The following is an 8,880-nucleotide window of genomic DNA, read 5'->3' as shown; positions in this document are numbered from 1 at the left end:
GCTGAAGCATTGTCAATAGTAATGCACATGATCCTAGTCAACCCCCACTCATCCATGCAAGAACTAATAGAATTAGCAAGATGAACCCCTTATGTCTATCTCTACCACACAAAAATTCAGAATTTTCTTTTGTACACACCAAGGGTTATAATGTTTAATAATGATTTTTATGACTTTTTGTATTTTAATGATTTTTATTTAATAATGTTATACCTCATTAACCTTATTAATAAATTATAAATTTATATTATTATAATTTGTTTACCAAACCTTACAAAATATATAACTATATATTATATAATATTTCTCTTTATATATATAATATATAGTATATATTTTATAATAATATCAAATAATATCATTTAAAATTAAATTAAAAAAATATATAGAGTGGAAATAAAGTTAATGTATGAAATATAAATTTATTATTACTAAACTTTCGGTTATTTCAGTTCAGTTCGGTCCAATCCAATTCAATTCGGTTATCGGTCCGGTTCTGGATGAATTTCGGTCCAGTTCTTTGACGAAAAGTCAACGGTCCAATCCAGTTCGGTTCTCCAAAAAAAGTCAACGGTCCAGTCCAATTCCGGAGTTGTTTCCTTGGATATTCGGTACAATCTAGTATCTCGAGGATCCGCGCCTAGCCCTAATGTGAAGGATCCATGCCATGAAGAAGTACTTAAAGTAAGCATCATTATCGATTTCAATATGGGTAACTGTACCTGGATTAGTACTCTTCAATATCTCAAAGTAGACCCGTAGCAACACCTATGACTCTTGCGGTGGACCACATTGAGATTCTAACACCCAACTTCTTACTCACCAAGATTGCATGTAAGAGAGTTTGATTTGTGTGTTCTTTCCCAAAGTCGGAAATAAGGTCATTTGGCCAACACTTTATTATCCTGATCAAACTTATTTATTAGAAGTGTGTCCACAACACGTTTCCCTGCTTGCCTGTGATGTGGTAATATTTGATCTTTGGGACAAGTATGTTGGTCCATCATATCCATTCTTCGAAGTTTGAACATCTTGGAATTTTGTATCACGATAACTCTAACCTGCCACTTACAAACATCATATTAACATTAAACTTCAACCAAAGCTTTGTTGATTTGTAGATCTTTTCATATTTCTCTTGAATTTCATACATCTCAAATACATCTTGCAATTCTCATTTGTTTAATAAATAACAAACTCTGTGGACATAGTTCTGTTAGAATAAGCAAAATTCATTATCAAAGTTCCAATAAACAATGTAATATGAAATCTCTATTAAAGTTCTGTTAGAATAAGCAAAATTCATTATCAAAGTTCCAATAAACAATATAATATGAAATCTCCATTAAAGTACATGTGTGTCCCTCATCTTGTAGACGAAAAAGGAAAAATAAGTACTTTGTAACTGTTTCTTTCACATTTTGTTAATTGGTGGGTGAATTCATTATTTCCACTTTTTAGTTTTCCTTTTTTGGAAGAAAATCTGGTGTATGACAATGACATGTAAGGAAACAGACAGCAGAATCTTTTTTTTGTTTGTTTTTTTTGCTTTCTCTTCCAGCTTTCAAACTTGTGAATTAATTAATAAATCCACATTTTCTAAAGCCAAAAATGTGCAAAAAATATCATACCGACATATAAATTATTTTCCAATCAGAAAGTAATTATTTTAAAATGAATAGAAAATTTAGAATAACTAAATTTCCATAATTACCTCATCAAGAATAAAAAGAAAAATATCATATTCACATTTAAAAACTAGCTTGACTAGACATAAACTTATACTTTTCTGAATTCATTTTAATTATGGAAATTTTGAGAATCCATTTTCATTTCATTATTATCTTCTGTTCAATTCTTCTTATGCTAGGCAGCTGCAGCCAAGGTTATCTATGTCATCCAAACAAATATTCAGCTTTATTCATATTTGGAGATTCACTTTTTGATGCTGGAAATAATAATTATATACAAAATGCTACCTTCAAGGCTAACTTTTGGCCTTACGGTCAATCATTCTTCAACTATCCTACCGGTAGATTTTCCGACGGCCGAATAATTCCCGACTTCATCGGTACATAAAGATAATGAATTTTTTAAAAATATTTATTTCCTCAATTATTTAATATTTATAATATTAACTGAAATTTATTTCATATATTTTGCAGCTGAATATGAAAAATTGCCACTGATTCCACCATTTCTGCAGCCTGGGGATCATTATTATGAATATGGAGTAAATTTTGCATCCGCAGGAGTTGGTGCTCTACTTGAAACTCTTCAAGGAAAGGTATGCTGGATAATTTATGTTTTTCAGTTTTTTTTTTTTTTTTTTGTAAGAGTTTGTTAAAATTAGGTTATTTATTTCATACGCAACGGTAAACGTGTGACCAAGAGGTCACGGATTCGACTCTTAGGAGCGACCTCTTGTCAAATAAATTGGCAGGGGAAGGTTTGCCCCCAGTACACCCTTGTGGTGGGACCCCTCCCCGGACCCTCGCTCAGCGGGGACGCGTACTGCGACCGGGCCGCCCTTTTTATATATTTAAAATTACATACAGGGGCAGAGACAGGGATCCGCCGGCCCCTCCGACTGCCGGAGTCACCATGGCTACGAGTAGTTTTGGCTCCTGTCTCCATAAAATTTAAGGTTGTGGTGATTCCCACCCCTGTTTCCAAGAAATTTGACTCGGGTGCTATATTAGTACCCAAAATTGGCCCAGGTCCCATTAAATCCTCTCTGAATCCAAAAATTCAATTTTTTTGGCCTCTCTAAGTTTAAATTTCTAATTTTTTTAAGCTATTAGACCATTTTCCTATTTTTTTTATTAGACATCAATTTAGCAAAAAAAATAAAATAAAATAAAAAATACACACCATGTGTAAAATCAGCCCCCAACCAAGCAATCCTGTATTCGCCACTCATTACATATACTAATTTTACTTTTCGTTACCCCTATATCTCACAGGTGGTAGACCTTAAAACTCAGATTGGGTATTTCAAAGATGCAAAGAAAGAAATAAGACAGAATTTAGGTGATGAAGAAAGTAATTCTTTAATATCCGAATCCCTTTTCTTATTGAGCGTAGGAGGCAACGATTATGGTTTCACCAAAACATCTACTGCATTTCAGTCCTACACTCCACAAGAGTTCGTGGATATTGTTATTGGAAACCTCAGTTATGTTATCAAAGTATTCAATCTTAAATTCTTAATTTCATCTATTTTCTTCTTTTGATTTATATTGCAAAATTGAAGGTTAATGTTTGGTGTTTCAGGAAATTTATAAGAGTGGAGGGAGGAGATTTGGAATTGTAAATATTGGGGATTATGGTTGTGCACCATTCATGAGAGCTCAAAACGGAAGTGGTGGATGTTTTGAAGAAGTGACTGTTCTAATACGACTTCACAATATTGCACTTTCTAATCTTCTCAAACATCTGCAGACACAGCTCAAAGGATTTGAGTTTTCACTTCTTGATTTTTACACTTTACTAAGTGAAAGAATAAACAATCCTTCTAAATATGGTACGCCTTCTTCTTTATTTTATTTACTTTATTTTTGAAAGTAATTTTAAAGTTGAATACATTAATATGCTCACAATTTGGTCCAAAAAACCAATTGGCCCTTTGAACTTTGAATATAATATTTCATTACTTTCATGGAGGAGGGATTTTGGTAAGTTTTCTCTAAGCCTCGAGGAGGATGAAGAGTTGGTCCTTGAACCATAAGTGAAGAGAAGTTAAGGGATTCTGATACTGATTTATATAAAGATATTGATAGTCTTTTAGATCCTTATTCCTTAGCCTCAAATAAGAACAACAGTCAGTTAAAAAAGGGGCGAGCTGTTGAAGATAATCAAAGTATTGATAAGTAATGTGTTTACGTACCTCATATGGACCATATTTATTTCCTATTTACAGTGGCTGCCATGAGCAAATAGTCGTCATTCTAGGAGTCTCTCCTAATGAATCGGCAGACACGTGTCAGTCTTGTGTAAGCTTTGCCACATTCAGACTCTGATGTCGTCAGGTAGTGCATCCTACCATATAGCAAGCAGCATGCTACCATGTGTCTTGCTTTCATTGAGCCTACGACCTTAGAGCTCCTATAGTGTCAAGCAGAGCCGCTTTGTCCTTTGTCCTATCTCCTTTGTGCGACCGTTTATTTTGATCCAATGGTTGCTCCTTCCTAACCGTATGGTTAGTAGGGCGGGCGATGAGATTCTTCCACATTGTTGAAGGGTGTCATTAGCTTCTTCAGGGAATATTCATTCTCTAGATTGGATGGTTCCTATAATCCTCTTAGAACCTGGGGTGACATTGATCCACATTTACAAGATGTTTCCATGGAATATTCTTTAGGGTATAAAAAACTATAGCCTCCAATGGAGAAGAAAATGTAATTGATTCACAAAAGCTTCAGTCTTTTACTAAGATCGAGGCTTTTATCCTCTACAACCTTAGGATAGAAATGACGTAATACCCCTCAATGTACCATTAACATAACATAAGGCATTAGGGATAAATCAGCTTTTTTGTGATACCATAGGTAAATCGGCTTTTTCTTGACCTAGTGCAACTATTTGAGATTCAACTATTTTTGGTGACCCTTGCTGTATCCAGTATTGAATCTTATGCTTCTTAATAATATTATTCTTTCCGTTAAAAAAGCACCACTTTATTTGGTAAATAATGACAATACACTTAAAATATCTAACAATGCTTATTACTAAGTTAAATATATAATACTCATTTATTTAAAGAGCCAATAATATAATCAAACTTATTGAAATCATAATATCCTTAACATTTTCGGTCATGTGGAAACCTTGTGCCATGCTTTGAGGGATTGCCCGAATAGTAGAAAGGTTTGGGAATGGGTCCTTCCTCACCACATCCTTCCTTCCTTTATGGGGTTCTCTGATATTGACTGGTTCTCTGAAGGCGTTAATGGGAATTTGTTGGCCAATATGGAGCACGGGGCTATTCTCTTCGCTATTATTTGTCACCAAATGTGGAAATGGAGGAATGAAGAGTTATTTGCTGAGAAGACTGTCTTTATTCCTGACCTCCGGTTTTACTTCTCGAAAAAACTCTCTGTTATTACAAAGAGTTTTGAAGGAGAGCCCCTGGTTCACCCCTCCCCGGTTAAAGAGGTCCAGTTAGTTGGTTGGAGGAAGCCCAGAGAAGGGGTTGTCAAGTTGAATACGGATGGCTCCTGCCTTAGTAATGGCAGAATTGCTGCTGGTAGAGTTCTTCGGGATGCTGGTGGCGCCTGGCTGGCTGGGTTTACCCATAACTTAGGTACGGGCTCCTCCTTTACTGCGTAGCTCTGGGGGATCTTGTCTGGCATTAAACTCGCCATTCGCATGGGTGTTAAAAGACTTTCGGTGGAGTCTGACAATTTGGAGGCTATCAACAGGATTTCGGATAGACAGGCTGTTTGTCTTAAGAGTCAGAATCTCATTAAAGCCATCTTGAGGCTTCGTCCTGCCTTCGATTCTCTTACCTTCTCCCATATTTATAGGGAGCAAAACCGCGTGGCGGATCGCTTGGCAGCTGCTGAGCATGGGGGGATGTTAGGTGTTTCTACCCTTTCAGTTCCTCCTTCTTTTCTGTTACCTTCTCTTCTTGAGGATAGGATTGGGGTCAGTCTTCCTAGACTGATCCCGGGTTAGGTTTTTGTTTGTTTGTTTTTTTTCTTCCCTTCTTACCAAAAAAAATTAATATCCTTAACATTTTAATTTTATTTTATTTTATTTGAATTTTAAAATTAGTATAACATAAAGTTCAAAATATTTTTATGTCACAACATAAAGTTTAGAATGCTGTATTTAACCGTATAAAATATTTAAAGCTTATTAAAGGGTGTTATAGTAAAGTTTAGAAACAAAAAACACAGAAATGTTGAATTATTTTTCATATCATTTTATGTTGAAGTTGCAGTTGCAAGTATCTAATTAATTAATTTGATGAAGGTTTTAAGGAGGGGAAAACAGCATGCTGTGGGTCAGGAGCACACAGAGGAATTTTAAACTGTGGAGGAAAAGAATATGAATTATGTGATAATCCAAGTGATTATGTATTCTTTGATGCTATTCATCTCACTCAAAAGGCTTATAATCAGGTGTCTGAGATTATGTGGAGTGGAACTCCTAATCTTGTCTGGCCTTGCAATCTCAAGACACTGCTTGCATAATTAAAGTTTAATTAAGTTTGTTAAACTTTATTATAACTAAGTCATGGGAGTTCATGTTGGATCAAATAAATAAACTTTGAGAGGTACAGAGGAAGAGTATAATTGCTGGAAGAAATTCTCTTCTGATTCTCTTGCCTTACTACTTTGTATTGATAGGTATTTATAGATTACAAACATGACTCTTAGTAAACCACATTAACTCTCTATAAATACAGATACAGACACAGGTACAGAAATGACTTTTGGACACTCTATAAATACAGATACAGAAATGACTCTTGGATAATCCACTGAATCAAATTAAAGACTATTAATTATAAGTTCATTATTTCAACACACCCCCTTAAACTTATAATTTTTTTATCCCTTAGTAACACCAAGAACAGCTCTCAATCTGCTGAAATCTTCCAACTTCAAAGCTTTAGTAAAAATATCAGCAACTTGATCTTTGGATGGTACATGCTTGAGTTGAATTTCTTTCCTTCCAATGCATTCTCTAATAAAGTGATACTTGGTGTCAATGTGTTTGCTTCTATCATGAAATATCGGATTTTTAGCCAACGCAATAGCTGACTTATTATCAACAAAAACATCAGTTGCTCCATCTAGAGCAAACTTCAAACTTTTTAACATCCGTCTCAACCATATTGCATGACAAACACAAGAAGTTGCTGCAATAAACTCTGCTTCACATGTTGAAAGTGTAACAATTGCTTGTTTTTTAGAACTCCAAGCAAAACAGCAGTTCCCATAAAAAACACAAAACCAGTTGTGCTTTTTCTATCATCAACATCTCCTCCCCAATCACTATCATTGAATCCATACAATCTGAAATTGTTCTGGGAAGAGTAAAATAAACCATAATCCAGTGTACCTTTGATGTATCGAAGTATTCGTTTTGCTGCCTCCATATGAGTTAAAGTTGGAACCTCCATGTAACGACTAATGAGTCCAACTCCATATAAGATATCTGGCCTTGTACATGTCAAAAATCTCAGCCTTCCAACCAACCTTCTAAACAAAGTTGGATTCACCTTTTCTTCATCATCATGCTTTGACAACTTATTTCGACAATCCACTGGCGTAGAAGCTGAATTGCATTTATCCATCTTGAATTCTTTTAAAATAGCTTCTGCATATGACTTCTGAGACAAAAAGACACCTTCATCACTTTGCTTAACTTCAATGCCCAAATAATATGACATCAGCCCCAAATCCGTCATCTCATAATTATTTGTCATCAACTTCTTAAATTCTTCAATCATCTTTTGATCAGATCCTGTGAAAATTAAATCATCAACATACAAGCATACATACATTATTTTTCCATCCTCATTCTCCTTGATATACAAAGCATGCTCATATGGACATCTTGTGAAGCCATTCTTCTGGAAATAGTCATCGATGCAAGAATACCAAGCCCTTGGAGCTTGCTTAAGGCCATAAAAAGCCTTTTTTAACTTCAACACCTTATCTTCTTGCCCTTTCACAGTATAACCCAATGGTTGATTGACATAAACTTCTTCTTCAAGAGTTCCATTTAAGAATGCTGATTTGACATCCATTTGGTGAATTTTCCATCCTTGTTGAGCTGCCAAAGAAATAACTAATCGAATTGTCTCAATTCGAGCCACCGGAGCAAAAACTTCTTCATAATCAATTCTGGCCTTTTGAGAAAAACCTTTTGCAACAAGGCGAGCTTTATACTTCTCCACTTTTCCTTTGGCATTTTTCTTTATTTTGAAAATCCACTTCACTGCTACAGCTTTTTTTCCCTTTGGCAGTGTTGCCAATTCCCAAGTGTCATTCTTCTTTATGGAATTTATTTCTTCATCCATTGTTTGTCTCCATTTCTTTTCCTGAACAGCTTCTTCAAATTGTACAGGTTCTGTATCAGCAAACAAACAGAATAAAGTAGTGTTATCTACTTCTTCAGTTTCTGCATAAATCTCACTCAAGCTTCTCATTCGAGGCTGCCTCTCTAACGAACTTTCTGGGGATGAGTCTATCACATTTGTCTGAGATGTGGAAGGTGAGTTTGGTGGTGTGACAATTACATCTTCATTTTGACCTGCAAAATCATCATATACAGGAAGAAAATCATAATTTTCATCTTCTGGAATCTTCCAATTCCAAGAGCTTTCTTCTTGAAATTCTGCATCTCTGCTTATCACAACTTTTCCATTCCGAGGATTATAAAATTTATAACCTTTGGAATTTTTTGCATAGCCAATAAACACCATCTTCTCACTTTTATCATCCAATTTGCTTCTCAATTCGTCAGCAACATGAACATAACCAAGACAACCAAATACTTTTACATGAGAAATATTTGGTTTCTTTCCACACCATGCTTCATTAGGGGTCTTTTGCAAAAGCTTCTTTGAAGGACTTCTATTATTCAAATAGACTGCACATGTTACTGCTTCTGCCCAAAATTCTTTTGGCATACCTTTGCACTTCATCATGCTTCGGGTCATGTTAAGAATGGTTCTATTTTTCCGTTCCACGACACCATTTTGTTGAGGAGATCTTGGAACAGTAAGCAATCGACGAACACCATTATAATCACAGAACTGATTGAATTTCTCAGATGTGAATTCTCCTCCTCGATCAGTTCGCAATGCTTGAATCTTCAAACCGCTTTCATTCTCAACTAGTGCTTTAAATTTTTTAAACA

The 8,880-nt window shown here is 35.1% G+C and overlaps 1 protein-coding gene across 2 annotated transcripts in view; it reads left to right on the top strand.

The window, feature by feature from the left end:
* Positions 1-1,799: 1,799 nt before the first annotated feature.
* The window catches only part of LOC136224093 (GDSL esterase/lipase 1-like), a 35,544-nt gene continuing 28,463 nt past the window's right edge, over positions 1,800-8,880 (top strand). The window contains exons 1-5 of one of the 2 annotated variants that reach the window (XM_066012346.1): positions 1,800-2,071; positions 2,166-2,287; positions 2,967-3,191; positions 3,277-3,526; positions 5,980-6,386. In XM_066012346.1, coding sequence (XP_065868418.1) covers positions 1,807-2,071; positions 2,166-2,287; positions 2,967-3,191; positions 3,277-3,526; positions 5,980-6,200 — 1,083 coding nt within the window. In that variant the 5' untranslated portion in view covers positions 1,800-1,806 and the 3' untranslated portion in view covers positions 6,201-6,386. Of the gene's footprint in view, positions 2,072-2,165; positions 2,288-2,966; positions 3,192-3,276; positions 3,527-5,979; positions 6,387-8,880 lie in introns of those variants that run through there. The other variant, XM_066012347.1, reaches the window with a different exon arrangement.

This window comes from Euphorbia lathyris, chromosome 3, assembly GCF_963576675.1.
Source record: "Euphorbia lathyris chromosome 3, ddEupLath1.1, whole genome shotgun sequence".
Lineage (NCBI taxonomy): Eukaryota > Viridiplantae > Streptophyta > Magnoliopsida > Malpighiales > Euphorbiaceae > Euphorbia > Euphorbia lathyris.
This window is presented reverse-complemented; position numbering and strand designations above follow the sequence as displayed.